The sequence below is a fragment of the Melanostigma gelatinosum genome (genome assembly GCF_949748355.1).
Source record: "Melanostigma gelatinosum genome assembly, chromosome: 4".
Taxonomy (NCBI): Eukaryota; Metazoa; Chordata; class Actinopteri; order Perciformes; family Zoarcidae; genus Melanostigma; species Melanostigma gelatinosum.
Window position 1 is genome coordinate 27,313,613 of NC_136637.1, and position 24,441 is coordinate 27,338,053.

General features: G+C 44.2%; 1 protein-coding gene across 4 annotated transcripts; it reads left to right on the plus strand.

Annotated features, from left to right (window-relative positions):
* The first annotated feature begins 1,864 nt into the window (after positions 1-1,864).
* Positions 1,865-22,899, plus strand: tjp3 (tight junction protein 3). 4 transcript variants are annotated; one of them, XM_079267047.1, is made up of 30 exons: positions 1,865-1,998; positions 10,552-10,608; positions 11,170-11,294; positions 11,425-11,527; positions 11,620-11,908; positions 12,009-12,112; positions 12,235-12,424; positions 12,556-12,631; positions 12,797-12,894; positions 12,995-13,085; positions 13,387-13,569; positions 14,066-14,172; positions 14,307-14,391; positions 15,067-15,155; positions 15,381-15,474; positions 16,389-16,477; positions 16,593-16,665; positions 16,789-16,862; positions 17,578-17,641; positions 17,730-17,886; positions 18,375-18,483; positions 18,575-18,794; positions 18,879-19,084; positions 19,196-19,291; positions 19,395-19,474; positions 20,366-20,576; positions 20,718-20,818; positions 21,168-21,737; positions 22,213-22,268; positions 22,367-22,899. In XM_079267047.1, the coding sequence occupies exons 2-30, from the start codon at positions 10,561-10,563 to the stop codon at positions 22,488-22,490; spliced, it is 3,912 nt and encodes a 1,303-aa protein (XP_079123173.1). In that variant the 5' UTR covers positions 1,865-1,998; positions 10,552-10,560; the 3' UTR covers positions 22,491-22,899. The 4 variants fall into 4 exon arrangements, with proteins under 4 accessions (XP_079123173.1, XP_079123171.1, XP_079123172.1 ...); XM_079267045.1 differs by lacking the exon at positions 1,865-1,998 and adding an exon at positions 6,205-6,347; XM_079267046.1 differs by lacking the exon at positions 1,865-1,998 and adding an exon at positions 6,205-6,347 and having other exon boundaries at positions 17,736-17,886.
* The last annotated feature ends 1,542 nt before the right edge of the window (positions 22,900-24,441 follow it).

Below are 24,441 nucleotides of genomic sequence, written 5' to 3' on the forward strand. Positions count from 1 at the left end.
GTGCAATTGATCTGTCCGAGCCTCAGCGTAACACGTGTTTAGATCGCAGGATCTCAGATTCTTCTTCTTTCTTTGTTTATTTGCAGCTTCTTATTATACGTCATGTGTTCCTTGTACCCTCAATTATGTCGCTTTTATTATTCCTCATTAGGCACATTCCGAGACATCAGTTTGCAAATGATTTGCCTTCGATTTTGTGTTTAATTCATACACATAAAGCTTTATGCATTTGAGGGATATGGACCGCATTTTTAGGAAGAAAAAGCTTTTTTTTTTAAAAGATCCGTAGTATCAGTGTAGTTCATCATTTTATTATCATTTTGCACTAAGAATGGCATAATCAAGTTACTGTTCTCTTGTGGGTTATGATTGAGCATTGCAAGCTTGTTCTTCTGATCTGTGATGGATAGCTCTGTGTATACTGTAACCATCTTCCTTGTTTCTTCACCATATTACATGTTATCACTCTCAAAAATAATTTATTGCTAACAAAAAAATAATGAAACAAAAAACATGCTACTGATTGTATGTATTTTTAAACAAAGCCTATTTTTTCTGTAAAAAAAAAAGAAAAAAAAAGAAACTGTGTTCAGCACTTTTATTCTGGGTTGTGCTTTTGTTTTCTATATATTTATAATTTAGATCCAAATGTATATATTGTAAAATTTGTGCCTTTCGACGAATTCTTTAAAAAGGTTTTCTACTCATTAAAGGAAGGACTATATGAAATTGCAATCTTAACTTTGTAAACAAATAAAAACTTGAAGATTGCTGAAACCGAGTGTTTTGTTGATCGGCCCCCGTTTAGGGAACGGCCTTTGATCTCACTGCTGGAGGTTACGGCAGCATGTCTAACATTACGTCTCATGTATTTAAACAAGGTACATAGTAAATAAAGAGATGAAATTATAAAGAGACAGGATAACTTTCACATTAACACTAAATATGGACATAACTAGTTTCTGCCAGTGATGTTCTGCAGCTTCACATTACACCTGGACATCATTTTATTAATGCCACATAGTCGTGGAGGAATTATCAAATACACTCTCTGAATTGTAGAGGACTAGACGTGTAAAGAAGCACAAATTAAAATACTTAACTTTAGTACAAGTACCCAAATAATTACTTGAGTAAATGTAGTTACTCTCTGTGCCCATCGTCTAGAAATCTGTGCAAAAAAGATCAAATAAAGTGTAGCAGTGTTACAAAATCATTTGTAAAGTTGTAGCTGGCCATTGTTTTGTTTTCAAAGCAAAACAAACCAAAATTAAGATCTACATTTTGACAATCATCCAAAATGCGTTTTCATCCCTGTATGAATACCAAAATATTTTGGGTGGATGTTCAACATTATTTAAGAAGGAAAAGCGGGCAAACTATTTCATTTCAGGATAAAAGTATATATTTTTTTATTCCAGTCAATTTGTTTTGGGGGAAATTACACATTTACAAGAAAACACGGACTCTAAACCAAATTTGTATCAAGAACTGCATCAGTATGGCACCACGATAAAAACAACATCAAGAAGGCACTAGAACTAGGTATGTGTAAAATATACACAATATACAGATATAATAACATAAGTAGTAATAATCATACACTTTAAATGCTGCCTGCTATGGACAGTTTTGTGAGCACATTGTGTAAAACTACCATGTTTTCCTAAATGAAGAAGTGAGAGAGAGAGAACAATAGCGTCTCTTATCTCAACCAAAACCGGGTGGAGGATTTATTTAAGCGGAGGACCAACTTCCGGTCTTTGACGCGACACTTTGCGTGATGACGTCTCGAAACTCACCTGCACGTTGAGCCCCGTGGACGCCACTCCTTACCTGTCTTCAGGGAGATTTAGGAGGAAGTCTCCAAACAACTGACACCAGTCAACGCGAGCGAGTGAAACGTCAAAGAAGACTTCGAGAGTTTCGGGTTTTATTTCTAAAAACGTGGACGGACAAACAATTGAATCTACAAAGCGGAAGTTTACAGCTTTACAGGTAAGTGAGCGTCACTGCTGTCAAATGTTTCCTTGTGAGGAAGTGGAAGTCGAAGAGAAAGTAAAACATGTTACTGAACTAACTTAAATGGTAACACAACTTTATTTATAAAGCACCTTTCATACAGGGGGTGTAGCTCAACGTTATTTACAATAACGTGAAGAAACGAGAGAATAAATAAGACAATAATAAATGCTGCATGGTAGAAAACCGTGTCATCAAATGAATAACAAAAGTTATGCCAATAGAAACAGAATGTGTAAAATATATTAATAAAACAAAGGAAGAATGGCAGTTAAAGGTAAAGCTGAATAAATAATACAGTTTTTAAAATGATATTTACAGTGCTAAAGGCTTGATATCTGTCATGTGGTGTGTGTTTACCTGTGATGGTGTGGGTTGGTGTGTGTCTGTGATGGTGGGTTGGTGTGTATCTGGGAGTGTGTGTATCTGTGATGTGGTGTGTGTTTGTGCGTGTATCTGTGATGGTGTGCGCGCGCGTGTGTTGGTGCGTGTATCTGTGATGGTGTGCGCACGCGTGTGTTGGTGACTGTCAGCTGTAAGCCCCGCTTTCCTCGTCCTCACCTTTCTGGTTCTGCCACACATGCAAGTTTCTACCTGCCTCAGAGTTTCACAGTAGTTTCGACTTTTCCACATTCCCAAATAGTTTCATCTTCCGCTCCCTTGACTCCAATCAGTGTGTGTTACTGATGCTCTGTGTGATTAAGGTTGATGATCAAACGCATTTGGACCGATGTCTTGCTTGTTGTGGAAAGTTTAATTAAGCGGTGTTTCAAAACTTCCGGCGCTGGTTTTGTCTCTAGTTAAATCTTTCGCTCCCTGAAGAGAGCTGTGTGTTTTTGCTGGTGTTGTGGGTACAATGTTCTCTTGTGGTGTCGGCCTTTTTATATTATCAATTGAGAAATTGTTGCCATGTAAAAAATGTAATATTGCTGTAAAGTAGTCGTTCTCATTGACACCAAATGGAGGTTCGAACTCGGTGCTAAACACATGTCAGATCAGTTCATTTCTGTTCTTATTAAACAAACATTCACCAACTAACACACTGAGGTCGTATGCTTGAGATTATGAACAACGGGTAGCGTTACGTTACACACAATGCTCTTAACAGTTACGTTTCTTCTATTGATTCTAAACAATGAGGCATCAAAATGCACCTTTTGAGTTTCTTCTGTAGTGACGGCATCTGTATGCGAGTCCAGGTAGCTGTGAAGTGTGTGTTTGCGGTGCTTAAACACTGTTGACCGTACATGCCAATGAGTAGCTCCACTGTGGGCCTGTGTCACTACAGCCACTCTATGCGCTCCGGAGTATTTGCCTTTCAAATCGCTGTACATGAACCACTAACTGCTGCTTGTTGAAGCCGACTTCGTGTCCGACTCGGTCATGAATATTTATTAGAGAGGCTTGTTTTCGCTTGATGCACGGGGCGATTAATTCCAGTTATGTGGCAGCGTGGAAGTAGACTTCCTGTTTTCATATGTGGAACAAGGTACTCTGGAGGTCAGAGTTGGAAGTTTGTATGTTGGTAACAACAGGTTGGCCCACTGCCATTAACGAGGAGAAAATGGGATTGTTGTTTGTTCTGATAGTTGAGGGGCTGCTGCGATTAATCGATGCAGCTCTAGTTGATCTTGACACACATCCAGCACAGCTGTTATATCTGCATTGAGCCCTCACTTTCAGATTCTTCTGATGTGTCTCGAGAGACCGAAACGTTCACTCCTTTTTAAATAAACTTTAAATAATAAAAGGCGTGTCCCTAGCTTGGAATGAAGGCGACACAGAACTACTACTACTGCTGGAGAGACTTGACTCAGGAGTGAGTGATTACCTGCTGGAGGGGGCGCACCTTTCGCTGAGTGGTTGCTTTAGGAACAGTAGAGGTTGCTTTAGGAACAGTAGGGGTTGCTTTAGGAACAGTAGAGGTTGCTTTAGGAACAGTAGCGGTTGCTTTAGGAACAGTGGAGGTTGCTTTAGGAACAGTGGAGGTTGCTTTAGGAACAGTGGAGGTTGCTTTAGGAACAGTGGCGGTTGCTAAATGAACAGTGGAGGTTGCTTTAGGAACAGTGGAGGTTGCTAAAGGAACAGTGGAGGTTGCTAAAGGAACAGTGGAGGTTGCTTTAGGAACAGTGGAGGTTGCTTTAGGAACAGTGGAGGTTGCTTTAGGAACAGTAGCGGTTGCTTTAGGAACAGTAGCGGTTGCTTTAGGAACAGTGGAGGTTGCTTTAGGAACAGTGGAGGTTGCTTTAGGAACAGTGGAGGTTGCTTTAGGAACAGTGGAGGTTGCTTTAGGAACAGTGGAGGTTGCTTTAGGAACAGTGGAGGTTGCTAAATGAACAGTGGAGGTTGCTTTAGGAACAGTGGAGGTTGCTTTAGGAACAGTGGAGGTTGCTAAAGGAACAGTGGAGGTTGCTTTAGGAACAGTGGAGGTTGCTTTAGGAACAGTAGGGGTTGCTTTAGGAACAGTAGCGGTTGCTTTAGGAACAGTAGCGGTTGCTTTAGGAACAGTAGGGGTTGCTTTAGGAACAGTAGGGGTTGCTTTAGGAACAGTAGGGGTTGCTTTAGGAACAGTAGCGGTTGCTTTAGGAACAGTAGCGGTTGCTTTAGGAACAGTAGCGGTTGCTTTAGGAACAGTGGAGGTTGCTTTAGGAACAGTGGAGGTTGCTTTAGGAACAGTGGAGGTTGCTTTAGGAACAGTGGAGGTTGCTAAAGGAACAGTGGAGGTTGCTAAAGGAACAGTGGAGGTTGCTAAAGGAACAGTGGAGGTTGCTAAAGGAACAGTGGAGGTTGCTTTAGGAACAGTGGAGGTTGCTTTAGGAACAGTAGCGGTTGCTTTAGGAACAGTAGCGGTTGCTTTAGGAACAGTAGCGGTTGCTTTAGGAACAGTAGCGGTTGCTTTAGGAACAGTGGAGGTTGCTTTAGGAACAGTGGAGGTTGCTTTAGGAACAGTGGAGGTTGCTTTAGGAACAGTGGAGGTTGCTTTAGGAACAGTGGAGGTTGCTAAAGGAACAGTGGAGGTTGCTTTAGGAACAGTAGGGGTTGCTTTAGGAACAGTAGGGGTTGCTTTAGGAACAGTAGCGGTTGCTTTAGGAACAGCAGCGGTTGCTTTAGGAACAGCAGCGGTTGCTTTAGGAACAGTAGCGGTTGCTTTAGGAACAGTGGAGGTTGCTAAAGGAACAGTGGCAGTTGCTAAAGGAACAGTGGCAGTTGCTTTAGGAACAGTGGCGGTTGCTTTAGGAACAGTGGCGGTTGCTTTAGGAACAGTGGCGGTTGCTTTAGGAACAGTGGAGGTTGCTGTAGGAGCAGTAGCGGTTGCTGTAGGAGCAGTGGCGGTTGCTTTAGGAACAGTGGCGGTTGCTTTAGGAACAGTGGCGGTTGCTTTAGGAACAGTGGAGGTTGCTTTAGGAACAGTGGAGGTTGCTTTAGGAACAGTAGCGGTTGCTAAAGGAACAGTGGAGGTTGCTTTAGGAACAGTAGCGGTTGCTAAAGGAACAGTGGAGGTTGCTTGCCGTTCTCTGTTTTCTTCTGATCGATTCATATTTCAACACTGAAGCTCTGACTGACCAGAGGCCAGCTGTTCCACCCGACTGAGCCCAAGTTCTTGTTCTACCACCTGTTTCCAAACTGTCACAGAATCTTATATACTTCACATGATGTTGCACATTCTCTACTTCAGGATTTGTTCCCCCTGAATTCCTTCAGGTATACGTGACTGCTCCTCCTGGTAAACAAGTCTGGCACGAGTCACTGTGACTCTTCACTAGGCAGGACCCTGATAGTCCGAGTCAGACTGGGAGAGAATAAAGATTGCAGCACACCCATATGCTTCAGGGCGTGTGCTGCAGAAGTTAAACCATGAAGGAGAGATGACATCAGAGCTGCGTGTTGTCACTTACTGATCCTAAAAACACAGCGTTCCCTCTGTGGCGGAACCCAGGAACCGTTACTCGGGGCAAGCAGAGCCAGAGTGCAGCAAACACCGCGTCAATTATTAACGGCCCGCTGCTCTCATTCCCCCGACGTAACCATGGCACCAAGCAGACTGAAACTCAGCCAACAGCGACCTGCTGCTGGTGCCGTGTGGGAAGGACTGCAAGTGGACCTGTTTGACTTCATGAAGCCGCCACAGAGGGGAATAACTGAGGACTCGCGTCACTGGACGCTTGACTTGTGTGCTGGAAGCAGAGGAATGTCTTTTTTTCAGCTTTGTTTAGCAGCAGAAGAAGAAACTCCACGACGTCATGAATCTGACGCAGAGAATGAAATTGCTGAAGCACTTTGGCTCTCTGCCCCCGGAGCCTCGGCCACCACTGCTGGTGGTGCCTGTAAGTGGACGACGGCAACAAGCTGTACTGTGTTTTAATATTAACCAGAAGATTCAACTTAAAAAAGATAAAATATGCGTTTATGTACTGTAGGGATGATCGATATGAGGAAAATGTAGTTCAATATCGCGATAACGATATTATTTGCGATAAATAAACAGATGTTAAAGTGTACAGTTGTGCCTTTATGCTGGATTCAATAAACTGCTAAAATAAGACAAAACGCTTGTTGAATTTTAATAAAATGAAAGGAAATTATTTCAAACATTATTTTGTTGAACTGAACACAAAAGGTAGAAATAGAAAAATAACTAAAGTTACATTTTAAGTTTGCTTCTGCTGATACTCAAAACAATAACAATAGTATCGCAGTCGATGAAAAGAAAACAAATATAATGAGTTAAATAGAAATAGTTTGCAGCTGTTGAAATAGGAGGAAAGGTATTTATAAGGTTTTGCATCAGACATGATGAGCTTTGCGTTGTCTAAGTTCAGGTGATGGTTTGAATGAGCAGCGGCAGAAGAATAAAGAAGTCTTTTTGTCTTTTCCGACTTGAAAGCAGCAAACCTCCGTTGTGATCTTTCTGCGTGGGGCTTTCTTAGGGAGGCGGTGCAGCGCCGCCTTCATGCTCACCACAGGGCACTGTGGCTGTGAGAGTGGGCAAAGGTTGGGTGGGGGAGGAGCGCTCCAGGTGAGGTCTCTCCTCGACGTTTCTTTCCTCCTTCGTCTGCTGAGAGAGAAGCACCACGGCCGGTCGGATTACAAATAACTTCAGCAGCAGGAGGTCAGGTTTCCTCTGGACAGCAGCCGCCGTGTTGGATAACTTGGAGAGGGAGGGAGGGCGGAGGGCTGCGATTGTTTTGTTTTCGGCATTTCCATAAGGAATATAAAGAGCCGGTTCACTGAGCACTGGGAGGCCACAGGTGTTTTGTTCAGCAGAGAGATCCCAGTGGGAAATGGAAGTACGGTTCAAAGACCAAGTGGTAAGTGGAGAAGGAAGAACACAGCATTAACGGTCTTCATCTTCAAATATTCTTCACCTTCATCTCTCAAGATCTTGCGGACAGTTTTGGCTCAATTTGATAAAGATCAGTTATTTACAGTGTGAGGACTTAGTTTGTGACGGATGCAGACAGACATCGCTGTCCTTTGTTCAAACGCTTGATTTTGTTTTTGGAAATCTCAACCGATATTTGGACAATTCCCTCGTCCGAGGACTGATCGCATGACCGCTATTTGCACATTTGCAATATAATTAAAGCAACAGGATTGAGTCAAAGATGACCTCATAAGTTTTCTTTGTTGTTCTGCTGACATGTTCACTCAAAATTTTGACTCAGTTATTAAATCTGCAAATTCTGGTTTCATCGACTGTACGAACAAGCTGCTGCTTGACTGATTTTGTCTTCCACTCGTTTGTGATTTTAAATTGACACATTTGTTTTTCTCGTTGATGCTTTTGAGAACATATCTAGTTGTGATTATCTACACTGATGGCCGTGCATCATTTATGACTGTTATTAGAGGGAATGATCATTTTTGCATCATTATTCTCATTTCAATTGAAAAACATATAAAAATGATGATGGTGTGATGTTACCAAACAAAGATGTTTCCTTACTTCTGTAGACTCTGATGTGGAGGACAGGACATCGCTGCAGCAGCACAATATCTAGTTAAAATGGTATTTCGACACACATTCTGACTTTTGACAAATATTTTATCAGAAAATCGCAGTCGGTCATATTGCGATTTTTGATTTGCTTTGACTTCATTGAATTGTGCAGCCCTCGTCCACACTCGGTTGTAGCTCTGTCTCTTGCTTTGCTGTCTTTTACGACCTGCAGTGCAACTACAAGATCAAACATTAAACCCTCCGGGTGTCACTGTCCGTGTACATGAAGACAATCCACAGCCAGCTTTTTATTTCGGCCATCAGGTCACTTGCTGTGTATTTTCCTCCGCCCTCAGGTTTATGATTAACTTGGTCAAACAAACGTCCCACTGTTCACAGGTCACACACTCTTCACACACTGTTCACCTCTGCTGGTGGTTCCCTCCACCAGACAGCTTGAGATTCTTCTGGGGATCATATTTTGACATTTCGGCCCCTTTAGGAGTTTGTTTCAATGAGTTGTAAATGTCTTCTATGCCTCAGGCGTGTCACTGCCTTGCACTGGTTGTGTGACTTCATATTCTACTCCAGTGTTTCAAACAAACGCCAAACTGTTGTTATTGCTTGACAACAACAGTAGACTGACTAGAGCAGCTGGCTTTACCCGTTCTCACTGTAACTCAGCAGGCGTCTCCCGCGCTCTCATATTATTTATATATATATATATATGTGTGTGTGTGTGTGTGTATATATATATGTATATATATTTATTTTAGTCCACGACTGGCCAGCGCTCTGTTATATAGATGACAGATGACGGAGTAAAGAGGAGTCTTTATGTAACAGCGTGCTGCAGCTGTGACATCTTCTCCCAGGAAACTTTCATAACGTGCACCTTAACTTGTGTGACTCTGGTAACTCTCAGGTAGAGTTACCGGCTCGCATGTGAAGTATGAAAGTCCCAGATATGTTAAAAAGTCTGAGATTAAACACAAAGTCCAGTTCAGGCCTGTCGTCATAACTACTTTTATATTTTATGCCACTTATAAAAGCATAATCACGCAACTACACCCTTTAAAAAAAGAGTCATTTATAAGTAACTTTTGGTTCCTAAAGGTTGGAATTGGAATGTGAAAACAATATTTAACTTTCCTAAATAAATGAAACATGAATAAAATAAAACCACACAATCAAAACATGAAATAAAATGGACTCTCTGTTAACAAAGTTGTGCAATGTCTTACAATGACAGGGCTCAGAGATGATTGCGGTCATGTCCATATATGGTGTGATAAGTCGATAACGTAATTATCTATACCGGCCTCGTCCAGTTTCCTTATTGCTCCTCGAGATACGGATCCAATAACTAAGATGATGCAAGTGTCTTCTCAGCAACAACCTGCTGGTTTATATTTGAGTGTAGAGCTGAGGACTGTCTGCTCTGTAGTTCAGCCTCCAGTGATCCCTGAATGTGACTGTTTACAGAGAGACAAACGTAGAAATGTGATGTGTAGAACAGGCTCAATGTGTCTGTCACTGTAAGAGCACATACGTCTTCAGAGCTGCCTTGATTATTCGATTATGAGATTAGTCAATCAACAGAAAATGAATGGGCAAATATTTTCAAAATCAAATAATATATATTTTTTCTTTATTTGCTGGCTCAAACTTCTCACATGGCCGGATATCTTTGTCATGTATGAAAAGGAAGCTGAATATATTTCGGTTTTAGTCTGTTGGTGGGACAAGACGAGTCATATTTGGCTTCAGTAAATTATGCCAGTCATTTTTTCACTCATTTTACAGGCCAAACTATATCGATTAATCGACAATGAAAATAACTACTGGTTCAATCGGGAGAGACGAGTCAGACGAAGGAAAGATAATTGTTCCTTGTGAACAAATGATATGTGATGATGAAGTCTAAAGACACTGGTGGTGATGATGATGAGGCTGATAGAATGATGAAGCTGCAGAGGTGGAGGGTTGCGTAACAGCAGCATTAACGTACTGAAGGTGAGACGGTCATATTTAAAAGGGACAGCAGCAAGATGATAGGCCAACGATGTCATTGTGTCGTTGTGCTATTGGATGGAAGAGACCAGCTGATCTCGACAGCTGACATCATGATCAACGGCCCCGAACAACAGCAGCAAGGAAATAATGAGCATGAATGAGTGATCGGCAGATGTATGAGAAATAAACTATACAGGTTTAGGCACGCAAGAGTATACTCTTCCTGACTGAACTTTCTGCTGTGTTTACACATCGTGAACAAGCCCCGGTTGTTCTATGTTATCACCATCGCAGGGACTTACGAGCACACACACACACACACACACACACACACAAAGGTAGCCCCGCCTCCATACCGGTCAGGCAGGATTGAGGCAGGTGAGAGCATGCCGAGATCAGGTTGAGTGGAACACGCACTTTTCCTGTTTGGCTCCACAGTCCTCCCTGTAAGGACCTGCATTATGTATCAAGGATTCATTCATTTGTGATATTGTCAAAGATAAGTTTTCCTTTTGCTGACTTTTGATTTCATCATTGTTGTGGGTTTTTTTTTTCCTTTTGTTTCTTTCCAGAAACCCGGTATGGAGGAGCTAATAATATGGGAGCAACACACAATAACACTCAACAAAGTAAGTGGTTGTCTTGTTTCAATCAGCAACACAGAACGTGCTTTAAATGGTGTCCGTTTCAGACCTGAAGGTGTTATCATGAAGACATTGATGTATTTTTCCTTCTCCACATGTAAAACATGAAATTTCACAAAAAGAACTAAAGTAGACTTAAAGTGCAGAGCACTTATCTTGTGTGCTCGGTCTGCGCCGAGCTGCACGAGCACACCAGTGAAAGTCGATGCTGGATGTAGAGATCACCTTTCAGTATCACTAAAAGGGCTCGCGGGGGTTGAGCCGGACCGAGCTTCAGACCTCTCGGTGTCACGGCAGAGACTGCGGCAGGAATTCAGAGCGACACGCCCTGCTGCACCCCGCACAGCACCAGCTGCCGCTCCACTGTCCTGCCCGAGACTGAGCGCCGCTGGAATGTGCTCTTCCTCCCTCCGTCTCTCTGCACACGCTCATACTCTGCCCACTCACTTTCCTGCGTACGTTTGTGTTACTCTGTCGCGTGCTCGCTTTCACTTTCTGCCCCACTTAAAAGCCGCTTTTTGTTTTTCTTCTCTCTCGTAATGGCAGGATCCCAAAGTAGGGTTCGGCTTTGCCATTTCAGGAGGCAAGGACAAGCCTCACCCAGACGACGGGGATATAGCTGTGGTGGTGTCAGATGTGCTGCCAAATGGACCGGCCATTGGACGACTGTTGTAAGTTGAGCGCCGTGGCTTCTGAAGTGACTGCGGGAACATTTAAAAAAACGTTTACATCAAAAAACACTCTATTGTCCCGATAAGAACCAGACTCACGTGTGCGTCTGCTTGTGCTTGTGCTCTGCAGCTACAAGGACCAGATCGTCATGGTCAATGGCGTGTCTATGGAGAACGTTTACTCTACCTACACCATCCAGAACCTCAAGTCATGTGGCAAGACCGCAAACGTAGTGAGTACGGAGGAAGTGCCGACCAAAAGAAACACCGGAAATGACGAGTTGTAACCTGGTGTCTCTGACTCTCTGGTCTTCTCTCCCTCCAGACGGTGAAGCGGCCTCGCAAGATCCAGATCCCGGCGACCACCAGGCCGACTCGGGCCGTCTCCCATTCCAACCTGCTGGACCCGGACCCTCCCAGACGAATGCGACGCTACTCTGACGCCAGCGACAACCGAGAGGGCAGCCGGTACCGCGCCCGCAGCGTCTCGCCGCAACGCAACGGGCACGGCGACGCGCTGCCGCTGATGTCGACGGCGTACAAGAGGCTGCCGCGGCAGGACGTGGTGGAGAAGCCCATCAGGACTACTCTGCTCAAGAAGAGAATCACAGATGGTAAGACTTCGGGAGCCGTAGTTTGCTTGTCCTGACGTACTCGCACCGGGGAGAGTGCTGATGTCTGAGCGGAACTCTTGTTCTCGTCGTCTTTCTGCAGAGTATGGCCTGAAGCTGGGCAGTCAGATCTTCATCAAGCACATGACGGAAACAGGCCTGGCCTCGAAGGAAGGGACGCTACAGGAGGGAGACCTCATCCTCAAGGTGGGAATTAAGATTTGGATGATTCACCTTAAAACCACGATGTCGATGCACAACAACTCTTGCGAAACAGATTTGTGAAAGTCATGTTTTTTTCCCTTAAATGATTTGTCTCCTCCGACCAGATCAACGGCATGACGACGGAGAATCTGTCCCTGCTGGAGACCAAGCACCTGGTGGAGAAGAGCCGGGGCAAACTGACCATGACGGTCCTCAGGGACGACCGCAAGTTCCTGGTCAGCATCCCAGAGATAGAGGACAGCGCCCCCAACAGCGACAACGAACGCCGCCGAGGCAGCAGTTCTGAACTGGAGGGTGAGGGAGGGAGACGGAGAGGGAGGGCGTTGAATGCGAGAGTGAAAGCAGCTCTGAGGGAACTCGTTGGTGAAGGAGTTCGTCTTTGCAGAATTTCTGGTCTCACTAATTATTTTGATGTTGCTCATCAGACATTTCAGACCTGGACGAAGACACGCCGACTCGCAGAACGTCCCGCCAGCCCAACAGAGAGAAACGGACACGCAGGTACACACCACAGCCCCCCCCCCCCCCCCCCCCAACACCACAAATAATCGCGATGACTAATTGATGTAAATAAAAAAAATGGTCATTTTGTGGGTGAAGTATTCTTTTAAGGATCAAAGCACTGAATAATTTCTGAAGAATTATGATTGTTTCTTTTTAATCCAGAACGAGAGCTGAACCGCCTCCATCCAAGTCTCGGGATTCGTCACCGGTGCGCTCCACCTTGACTCGTCCGCCCGTAAAATCCCACGCCCATCGCAGAGGTCAGTCCCCCCCCGAGAACTACAACCAACGGATGAAAGTAGACGGTTTGTGCAACAACAAGACAATAACGATTGTTGCTGTTTGTTGTTGGTTCTTCAGCTCCCTCTGAGTCAGTGTCGGACCGCAGTGCCTCTCCTCCTCCTGCCAGGAGGGACAGTCCGGACCTGAGGGATCCCTCCAGCAAATACAAGTCCGTTCAGTTTCATTCACAAAATGTTCATCAAACTGCATGTTTGGGCACATCACATGTATGCTATGCTGTGTTTAACTTTCAGTTAAAATATATCATCTTGTGAGATTTAATAAGGTCCCAAACATCCAATAAAATCATATTTATATTAGAATCGTACGCTTCTTTCTACCAGAGGTATTATTTTATCACCATAACAAAACATCTATTCATGTTTAACCAACAACAATATCCAGATTGCTCAAATGCATGTAAACAAAAGAAGTGAGGTGTTAATAAATGTTTTATTCCCTTCCTCCAGATCTCTGTCTGGTATGTCCATCCTCCCCAACCCTCGCTCCTCTCCTCAAGTCCCCAACTGGTCCACCTCCCGTGCCTCCTCCTCCGCCTCGCGGCCTCGCAAGCCGGTGTCGGAGTCTGACTCGGACCGCAGCACCTCCCCTGTGCCGCGCAGACGGAGCCCGCGTCCAGACAGCAGATACAAGTAAGGACGATGCACCTCCAGGGATGAGACGACACCGGATTTTATGGTGGATGGCGATTAAAAAAAATTAAAAAAAACACTCGCAATAAGTTACCGGGATAATCGTGAAAAAGCTGTCCAGCCCTGTCATGATAGAAGTGAAAAAATAGAGCCGGATTTTAACAAGAGGAATTATCATGTAAACAAAGAACAGACTCACAGTGTTGATGTTTTGTTTTTATCTATCTTATGATTCATGATTACCTTATTTAAGATTATCTGTTCACCAAAAAAATTATATATTTGTTTCTTCATAAAATGCATAAAATGCTTTTTTTTTAGGAGTTTTTTGCATATTGTAATGATTATTGGGATAATATAATTTTTTTTTTTGGCAAGAATAATTGTGACATGAAATTGTCATATCGTTCCAATCAACTCAAAGCTTCAATTAGAGAACCTGGGGAATCACAATTCTTATGAACTTATGTGTTCCCCCCCCCCCCCCCCCCACCAGAGTTCTTCCTGATCTGGCCTTCGGAGGAGGACTGAGAGCTTCACCCATCGATGTTCGTGGCGATACACTGAGGAGGGTCAACTCTCCTGTGAGAGTCCTGCCCTCCGGTCAGTACACACACACACACACCATCCAACTCTCTTTTTAATGGTACACAATACATCCCGGACTTGTCTGACGCCTCTTTGACAACATTACTGCGGTCTCATTCTGCCGTATTTCATGTTTGTCTCGTTGTCAGACTCTGACTCGGAGTCGGAAGTGAGCCTGCCCCGTCCTCAGAGGCAGAGCACCACGTCCAATCAGGACTCCCTCAGCAGATACAGGTACAGATGAAGGTCCAACCCACCCCCCCACCCCCCCACCCCCTCCCCGAAACCCACCAACATCCCACGGACTGGGACACTGAGTTGACTGTGCACGCTTGTCCTGTTTAAACATTAGCTAATCATGTATTTACCTTTTTTTTAATTTTATTTTATTAAACTCTTTCTGTCTCTTGATTTTGATTGATTTGCTCATCTTGTAGCCTTTTGGGTTTTTTGCTTGACTTGTGTTTCTTGTGTGTACCAAGTGTTTTGTGTTTTCTTTTGTTAACCAATGAAATAAAAGTGACTTCCACTGAACATGTCCCTCTCCTGTATGTGGCTAAATGCTGATTAAACAGAGGACTCTTATCGCTGAAACAGCAATATTCCAATCAAACATCTGTAGAATAGTTCCCCAATTACAAATCTGCATGTGTTACTCAGCATGTAATATAAATTCTCAGTAGTAGATCAGGAAATACTACGAATTGCCACTAAATGGTTAATCTTGATCAGTTACAAAGCAGTTAACCGTCAAAGAGAGAGCTTCTCCCCCCAAGAGACACTAAGGTGAATATTCAACATTTCAGTCTCATCAAATTAGCCACAGCCCCTCCCCCCCCCTCTCCAAACGTAACTGAGATCTGTTGTCTTCCTCCTCCCTCACTCCCGCCTCCCTCTCTTCTCTTCCAGAGTCCTGCCAGATGTTGCCCTGCAGCCTCACGTGGATACGCCCCGATGGAGCGCCCCCAGCGTCACTGCCAGCAACCCGCCACGGAAAGGTGTGTGTGTGTGTGTGTGTGTGTGTGCGCGTCAGTAAGCACTGTTGAGGAGGGAGCATCTCTGTGTTATTGTTTGAGTTTTATACCTTATTTGTGCCTTAAATGTAGCACAAATCACACAGCATATGTTCTTAATAATGTGTTTTTACAGTTACATTTATTGAGCATATCCGCCCCAAAATGATGCATCAAATAGTTTCACATTTCATTTATTGATCTTCGCAGCTCCTTCAGATTCAGAATCGGAGGCCAGTTACGAATCTGAGCCTCGCAGGGAATCGACGGAGCCCAAGAAGTCGAGCACGGCTAACCGATACAGGTGAGACGCACCTGTGACGTCTGTTGTCAAAAGAGGACTCGCTACAACATGACGGGTGTCTGTTGGCAAAACCTTTCCGTCACAAATAACAAGTGACCAGCGTTCAGCCACCATAGTGGAGCCGCTAGTGCTGAGAAACACAACGGGCCTCGTGCTCATGATTTGATAACAAATTACAGCTTTTGTTCACACAAACGGCCTTAAAAACAAAAGGTAAACATCAAAATGTTACATTTAAAGACGCGCAACAGACTGCCAATTGCATCAACCAATAATTGAGTAGTAATGTTCAGTAAGAGGACGAGTGCAATTCAGTGTTTAAATGGTCTTTATTCCTGTTTTTAGGAAACGCACTGTAGCAGCTTGTAGTGTTGTGTAAATACTCGTCTCACTCACCGGATGTAGACGATCGGATCTGTCTCTATTTTGCATCCTCAGCACCGGCTAAGACTCGTGTGATTGGTTTAAAGAAACACGCCTGAACAAGCATTTCTTCCCCCTGTAGCAGAATGATGACGTTTAGAGCTTTCCTTTGATGCCGTGGAGGTCTGGCTATGCGAGACTATGCTACAGAATACATTGGAGCACTTGATTGTTAAAAGCTTTTAAACTTTATAATGCAGCCACTAATAAACATTTGCAGTAGCATCTGTTGCAGAGGGAAGCTGGAGATGTGAGTGATGACACCGACAGGATGTCCGACCGGTTTATCTGCTTAATCCAAACACTCGCGATGTCGCATTGTAAAACACACACTGGTGCACGTGACGCCACCTTTTGATGAGACATTTGAATTAACGTTCTCACTTCTGACAGTTAACAGACGAGTCTCTTTTTGTTGTATATCACAAGATGACAGCGGAATGATTGAATCACGTTTTGTAGTTAATTACATGCATTTGTCTTACAATCAGAGTCCTGCCCGACATCAAATCCCCGTCAGTCGCCGTGAAGCAGGAGCCTCCTCGCCGCGTCCAGTCACCCACCAGACCTCCTCCCGATGGTCAGTTTGCTCCTCTGTGTCACACACACTCATCCTCTCCTCCTCGTTGTTGTCGTCTTATGTTTTAGAGCAGAAAGGTCCTAAGTTGGTCCTGACCACAGTCTCTGTTGTGCAGATTCCTCCGAGTCAGACCAGCTGTCACATCTCAGGAGGTCCGGGAGCTCTGAGCGGGACGTCAGCCGCCGCAGGTACGACGGAGCGCTGAACATGCACTTCATCCAACTCAGATCCGCGTCATTTAAAACTCCTCGTATGCCATTGAAATGTGTTGGAACACCAGTAACACAGGTGATGTTTTCTCCTCCTCGCAGAGTTCCTCGTGCTGCTAATGGAAAGGACGCCCTGAAGTCCGGCATTTCAGCGAAGAGCAACCCTCCAACCTACTGTAAGGCTCAAGATAGAACCACTGAGGCAACCTGATTGAGTTTGAGTGCTGATTAGAGCGTTTATTTTTAAATAAAGTTGTCCTGCAGCTCTTCCCTCTCCGTCCTAAGCCCCTCCCACCAGACGAGCACACGTTTCGTCATCCTTCATACAGTAACCTGTACAATTACGAGTCGTTCATTTCAAACATCAGCATCCTGATTGTGATCCCGTTGCCCTTATATAAGAATTAACATACTTTTTAAGAATTAAAGCCCTTTGAGGTGACATACTGTGAGTTGAGGCTCTAGCGAGCTACGATATCAGGCGCTGCAGCGTTGCGTTAATAGAGAAGGCTTAAATATTAGAGAGAAGATGGATATTCTGCCACTGAATCAGGCTTTCACCGAAGGGACGTGCACGTACGTCTGCATTTAAACAGCCAATGGGATCGCCCTCTCTCTGAAATGACCCGTGATTGGCCAAGTCTCCCGTCACCGCCTAAGTTTTCCAAAAAGGAGACCAATTGATTGCCCTATGACTCCAAAAATATACAGCTTTGATTGTATTTTTGTACTTGATGAAGTAAAAACTAGCTGGTTTCACTTTGAGCTGTGATGAATTGTGCTTTTTTTCCCCTACATTTTATAATCTAAATACTAAAATGAACGGACAACAAAGAACATATACATTAGGAGCACCAGCAGGGAGTCTCATCATTTCCGTGTCTCTTCTAGCAAAGCCTGCAGAGGAGCCGATCTACTCCCTACCTCCAGACTCTTACCCAGCACCTAATCCAGGGTGAGTAATGCTCCTTTATTCATATGCATCCTCGTCTCTTCAGCTCAACAGAAATGAACGTATCTCTAATTGTTCTCCTCGCGCTCAGGTACAGCTCAGACCTTCACACGGTGTCGTTTGCGAAGGAGGGCAGCGTGGGCCTGAGGCTGGTGGGGGGCAACGATGTCGGCATATTTGTCGGTGGAGTTCAGCCAAACAGCCCGGCGTACGAGGAGGGAATGAAAGAGGGGGACCAGATCATGCAGGTGAGAAAATGATCAGTTTGAACACTTGGCAGTCGTTCATTAGCTGAATGAAGAGACTAATATTTATTGAAGCTCAAGATTACACTAAGCCACTATTTTGGCATGTCAGCATGTCACCATGAGGGAGCACAGTTTCTTTTGTTCTGTGCTGCAGAACCAGGACTGAGCAGACTGTCGGACCCTGCTGCAGTAAAAATGAGCGATTTTCTAAAGAGACTCGAATGCTCGGAAACACGACCGCTGTTGTCCACAGGGACCCCGGAATACACACAAAATGAAAGTTCCTCTTGTAGCTACAACTTGTTAGACTCGGCCTGTAAAATACTCACTTTATGAACTGATTGTTTTGTGTTTTGACTCTGTTTGCTGTTATTAAAAAAAAAATGCAATTATAAGTATGTACTTTTATATCGAGAGAGGGGAAAAATGGAAACTGACAAGAAAGGATGTCGCAGATAAAGATCCTTAAACTTGTCTCCTTTGTTCAGGTAAATAAAGTCGATTTTGGTCATTTCACACGAGAAGAAGCCGCCAACTTCCTCATCAACATCAAGAGAGGAGAGCAGGTTGAAATCTCCACTCAGAACAAGATGGACAGTAAGTTTATCACTAAACCTCAGATGATGATCAAGCCACTGTCGATCAGTGACTGTATGAATCTTAATCCTCCTCCTCCTCCTCTCCTCAGTTTATAAGAAGATCATCAAGTCCAACCTGGCCGACAACTTCTACATTCGCACCCACTTTGACCACGAGGCCGAAGGCCCCATCGGCCTGAGCTTCACCAGAGGAGAGGTGTTCAGGGTGGTGGACACGATGCACCGCGGGAAGTTGGGCAACTGGCTGGCCAGCCGCATGGGGAACGACCTGCACGAGATGGACAAAGGCACCATCCCCAACCAGGCCAGGTCGGGGAAAAGAGATTTGGGGTTTCCAGCTCAACCGGGAGCCGTGATTCAGCTCTTTTAACGTCTTGTCATTGTCTCCTGCAGGGCGGAGACGTTGGCCAGCATAGAGCAGTCGCAGCGGGTCAGCGGAGAGCGGCAGGTGTCGGGGCCGAGAGCCGAGTTCTGGAAGCTACGGGGGCTCAGAGGGAACAAAAAGAACGAGAAGAACGGCCGCCGGAGTCGCGACGACCTGCTGCACCTCACCATTCAGGGCAAGTTCCCGCCCTACGAGAGAGTCCTGCTCAGAGAAGGTTGGTGTGTTTATTAAACCCTCACACACACACACACAAAGATGATGATGTGTGATCATGTCCTTACGAGTCCATCATGTTTCAATAGCCCGGATTTGTTTGTGTCTCCAGCTAATTTCAAACGGCCCATTGTCATTCTGGGTCCTCTTAATGACATTGCCATGGAGAAGCTGGCCAGAGAGATGCCTGATGAATATGAAGTGGCAGGTTGGTTTCCATCTTTCTCACGAGACTTTTAGCTGTTGTAGTTCTCCGGATCTGATGTCCACATGGTAAACATTGTTTCCCTGCGTCTTGCTTTGCGTGGCAGACATGGTTCCTCGCAGTGGAGGAGGAGACGGCGGCTCCACAGTCATTAAACTGGACACTGTGAGGAGAATAGCGGAGAAGGTGAGTCTTCAGTTCGCCAGCAGCAGAAACAAATGTCGTTGTTTTCAGTGAGATTTCAATCGTAATTCCAAAAGAAACGCATCAGTATACAAACATACACAGCACGTGTCCCTCCATGCACAGTCACGCTCACGGACGTATAACAAGGCACAGGAATGTTTTGATTTTTTTGAATTCATAAAATAGGTATTATGATATATGTTAAATAATTAAAGGCAGAATACTCCTATATGTTATCTAAATGTGTGTGTGTATATGTATGTATGTGAATTTTCTTTTCAGTCGTATCTCAAACAACTTGAGGGAATTTCTTCAAATTTGACACAAACGTCCACTTGGACTCAAGAATGTCCCGATATAGATTTTGGTGTGACCTCAGAAAACAAAGTATTGATATGCTAATTATGACAATTTCACACATGATGACTCCAAGTGATGGTGGTTCTTCAACATCATCAGTTATTCTTCCGGCTTGAGGAAGTGCAGAGTGGCTCATTTGTGTTTGCGTTATTGTTATACGAAGTCTTTGTGGTATATTCTGCCCTTAATGGGATGTTACTTTTAATTATGTGTGATGAACATTGAACAACGTTTTCCACATCGTGTCAGTATCTTTAAGCTCTCACGTTAGCAATGGAAAAAAAGTTCCTTTCTCATTCAGGCATTCAACACAAATATCTGGAATGTTTGTGGGAATGTGATGAAGTTTATCGCGGGTTAGGTACGTTCTCGTTATACTGCTGTCATTTTAAGCTTGTATTATTTGACTGTATTTGTGCCCTTAAAGCAGGTTATCAAATCTACATATGTGTCCCTTACAATCAAATTATTAAATGTAGATATTTAGTTATTTTTTCCCCTCACGCCCTGTTTTTGCTCCTCTTTTCCCAGGACAAGCACCCTCTTCTGGACATCACGCCCACTGCAGTGGAAAGGCTGAACTACATCCAGTACCACCCAATGGTGCTGTTCCTGGACCCGCACAGCCGCAAGGACGTCAAGGCCATCAGGCAGAGGTACAGCCCCAACTCCAACAAGAGCTCCAGACGCCTCTACACACAGGCCCTGAAGCTGAGGAAACACTGCAGCCACCTTTTCTCAGGTAACGACACGAGTCCGTTTCCTGTGATGTTATTCTGTTGAACGTGCAATAGACTGTACAGAAGTAGCTTCTTTGTTTGTTTAGTTATCTGGTACCAATTTACTGTGTTTATACTTGTTTTTCTCCTGACTCTCCCTCCAGCACGTATTGACCTGCAGCCCAGCTCCAACATTTGGTACGAGAGTCTGAAGGATAAGATCCGCCACCAACAGTCAAAACCTGTCTGGGTGTCTGAAGTGAAGGTTCGACACACAGTAACATCCCCACACACACACACACACACACACACACACACCTAAATATTTCACATTTAAACCTGTTTCTCTTTGTTTTAAAGGGTTAAATGATTGTGAAATGTCATCGCCCCAAAAGGGATCATGAGATGCTTAAATTGACTCACTTAAAATCCACCTGAAACTGGTCTTGTGTGACAGAAGTAAAAAATTAAAGTTACTCAATATATGTAATTGGATGTTTATTACATTTAAACATTTTAAAATGCCTTTCTTGCTCAACTATTTTACAGTTTGTTAAACGTCTCTTGCTGTCTGTCCGGTGGCAAACTAGTGACCGAATTCATTTTCTGTCCAGTTGGAGAGCGGAGGAGAACAGGACTTGGATGCTCTGGACCAAACCCAGTCCGACTACCTCAGTGCTGCCAGTGACCTGGAGGACACGGACGGAGAGATCTACACCGACAACGAGGAGCTGGAGGAGGCGTACCCCGGTCAGAACGCCGAAGAGCTCCCCAGAGGCTCCAGGGTCGCTGGAGCTGCTTTAGCCCGATCATCTGAGCCCGCCGCCGCGCACCACAGCCCCTCCTCCGACTCCGAGTCTGAATCCGACGCGCACTCGCGCAGAGAAATCCCACCGCTGATGCACGTGCCTGAACCCCGAGCACCGCGGCAGGAGAGCTACAGCCCGTCTCACAGCGCCGCTGAGGAGGACGACCGAGATGACTTCTCGCATCGCAGTTTCACAGACTCAGATTTCAGTGCGCTCGATGTGATCGCGCCCGACACTCCGTCAGACGGACCCCCGGATTTTATAGCCCCCGACCCCTACTCCCGGTACTCGGTGACCGAGCCTTCGTACGCCGCGGTGCAGCCCGAGAGCCCACAACACGCCAGCCTGTCTGTTATCGAGCAGAAATTACAACAGGTATTGCTCTTACTTAAAGGAATATAACTGTGTTTATGTGTCAGTACACTTGGTATTAAGGTAGATGGCCACAATTGGCTGATGAATTGATTCGTCAGTAAATTGACAAAATACCCAATTTTCAAGTCTTTTTTTTTTTAAAGCAAAAAAAGCCAAATATTAGCTGGTTTTAGTCTGTCAAATGTAAATATTCTGAAGGTTTCTACAGAGGGGTTTGTTCATAAAACTATAATTGTCATGTAAATAATCAACTGGGGAAGTTTCATGTTATCTGTATTTACAAATCCACCTGTAGAGTCTCTACTTACTAGACCAGTAAGTGCTTTGGAAGCACTCTTAAGGATATGTGATACGTTGTAAATGCACCTAAAATCCCAGAAAAGCCATTAAAGTGCTGTTTGTATAACGTATCATTGGATAAATCACGAGAAACCCAAATGCTTGGCGTTTAAACCCTTGGTGTGCTCTCCTCTAGGTGCGCTCTGCAGAGCCACAGGAACCAGCTGAGAGGAAGGGCCCTCAGTTCATCGTGTAAGTCTTCTTTTTCTTGTCTTTGGCCGTCACAGTGAAGCCACACTGAGGCTAATGTGCTAATACCGACTTCCTCCTTCTGTCCTGCTCTTTGACAGGCTAGCACATCATCACCAGGCGGTCCAGTTCAGACGCACACAGATCCGAGGCAGCGACAGCTCCGAGGAGGAGGAGGAGGAAGAGGAGGATGACGTCGAATGGGGTCCTGCGACGGAGCTGTAGAGTTTGAATCGAGGATTTAAAGCCGGAGTCCACTAAACCGACGAGGACGTGGAGACTATTTCACTCTTTCAAGAAACTCTCTCGGATCATTTTGTACCATTTTCATGAACGGCCTTGTTCAGCCGTGGGAGATTTTATAAAGTTAACTAAAAGTTTTAACATCTAACGAAAGGTTCTAACGTGAAGGTTCAGATCAGAGTGCCTGAGTAGCTCTTATTTTGTATTTAAATAACACCATGTTACTGCCGCTGTTTGGAACATAACAGATTCTAGTTTTATTAGAAATCACACCGAATGAGTCTTTTCATAGAAATATTATGTTTAGTTATGTTTAAATATATTTTCATTTAAACATTCATGGAATGTTTGGATGCCTCCAACTTTTTCTACAATAAAGCGTTTTACCGATTTTAAACGTGGGTGTGTTCAATCGTACAAAATGGCAAAAGCGGCTATAAATGTTTTCTGCTTTTACATATTTACCCGGATTAACATAATTCAACACATAACTGATGATCACTGATATTAGCTGTTAATAGGAGAATCAATGAACCTTTAAAGCTGTGACACAGAGTTTACCTGATTATTAAACTCTGCTGAAGGAGTCAGACCTGTTGCAAATATTTTGGGGTTTATTTCATAAATTGCACATGTGTTTTGTTTTAAATATAATTTAAAGTTTCATTGAATTTTATACACCAAGAATATCCAACACCAACAAGACAAAAAACAGGCATGTAACCAAACACACGTCGATATAAGACGTGCAGTTAAATAAGGTGGTGGACTTCAGTACAGATGAACTGATCCAAACCATCACATTCTCGTCACGGGGAAACAGTTGCCATCATTTGTTCCCTCTACATATAAATTAAAAAATATGTATATATAAGTATATTCTATAAATATATTGGTGGCCCCTGTATATTTACTGTACTTTGCACATGGGCTCCTTTGTTTTCAAACCTGTAATTAAAGTATCAGTTGATGTTGCTCACATGTAGTCACATGCCACAGCTCATTGTTGCCCTGGGGCCCCTCGTCTGAGTTAATCTGACCCCGTCTGCATTCACACTTCCTCACCGTCATGTTAAATAGTTGTTATTTTATTTCATGCTTCCAGATTTCACCGCTCCTCTGGTGGTCAAAGGAGATAATTATACGCAGTATAAACACCATGTTGCACTCAACATTTAAAAGCCAGTACACCTTCAAACTGAGGTTCAATAGATTGTTTTGTGTCAGTCCACTCAAGAGATGAGACCAAAACGTAACTGCTGAACACTTACTGTTTATTCCCACTGAATTCATAGCATTTAAAGATTTTACTTTTAAAAATATCTGTGAATATCATATAAAATGTATTCGCTGTAAACATCTCTTCTATAAGGAGTCCTGGTCAAGACGGCAGCAGAAAATAATCAAATTGAAAATGAATATGTTGCTCACACCAAGATGTGCAAACACTTCAATAATCGTTATTAATTCATTTCTCTCCACCGTACACATTTATCAACATCTATCTCTCCAGTTTTCTTTTACTTGTTTGATTTGGATGTCTGCAGCAGGTGCACGCGGAGGCGGAAGGACACCATGAAAAGCTTCAGGTCACATGTCGGAGGCACACACGTGTGTGAAGGATGAACTGATGACTGTGAACAAAGCAGCGGTTGGTTGTTTGTTTGTGTTTGCGTCAGGACGCAGTTACGTCTCCTTTCAAGTTAGTTTTGAATAAATGAGATAGTTTAAAGTTCTGGAATACAGTTTATTGAGTGCAATTTAAACGCAATTAATCTTCCAGAAAACCCCACAGTTGAATCACCCGCGTGTCCCTCCACCTCCTCCTCCGTTGAGGGAAACTAAACGCACGCGCGCAAAGCGGATGCCGGCTGCGCACGCGGCGAGCTGTCTGTCTCTCTGCCAGTGCGTCTGCGCGGCTCGATGTGCGACA

Coding starts and splice junctions, on each gene's coding strand:
- tjp3 (XM_079267045.1), top strand. CDS start 6,264: ATGAATCTGACGCAGAGAATGAAATTGCTGAAGCACTTTGGCTCTCTG. Junction 19,085..19,195: donor GAGAGTCCTGCTCAGAGAAG/GTTGGTGTGTTT, acceptor TTGTGTCTCCAG/CTAATTTCAAACGGCCCATT. Junction 20,819..21,167: donor TCTGGGTGTCTGAAGTGAAG/GTTCGACACACA, acceptor TTTTCTGTCCAG/TTGGAGAGCGGAGGAGAACA.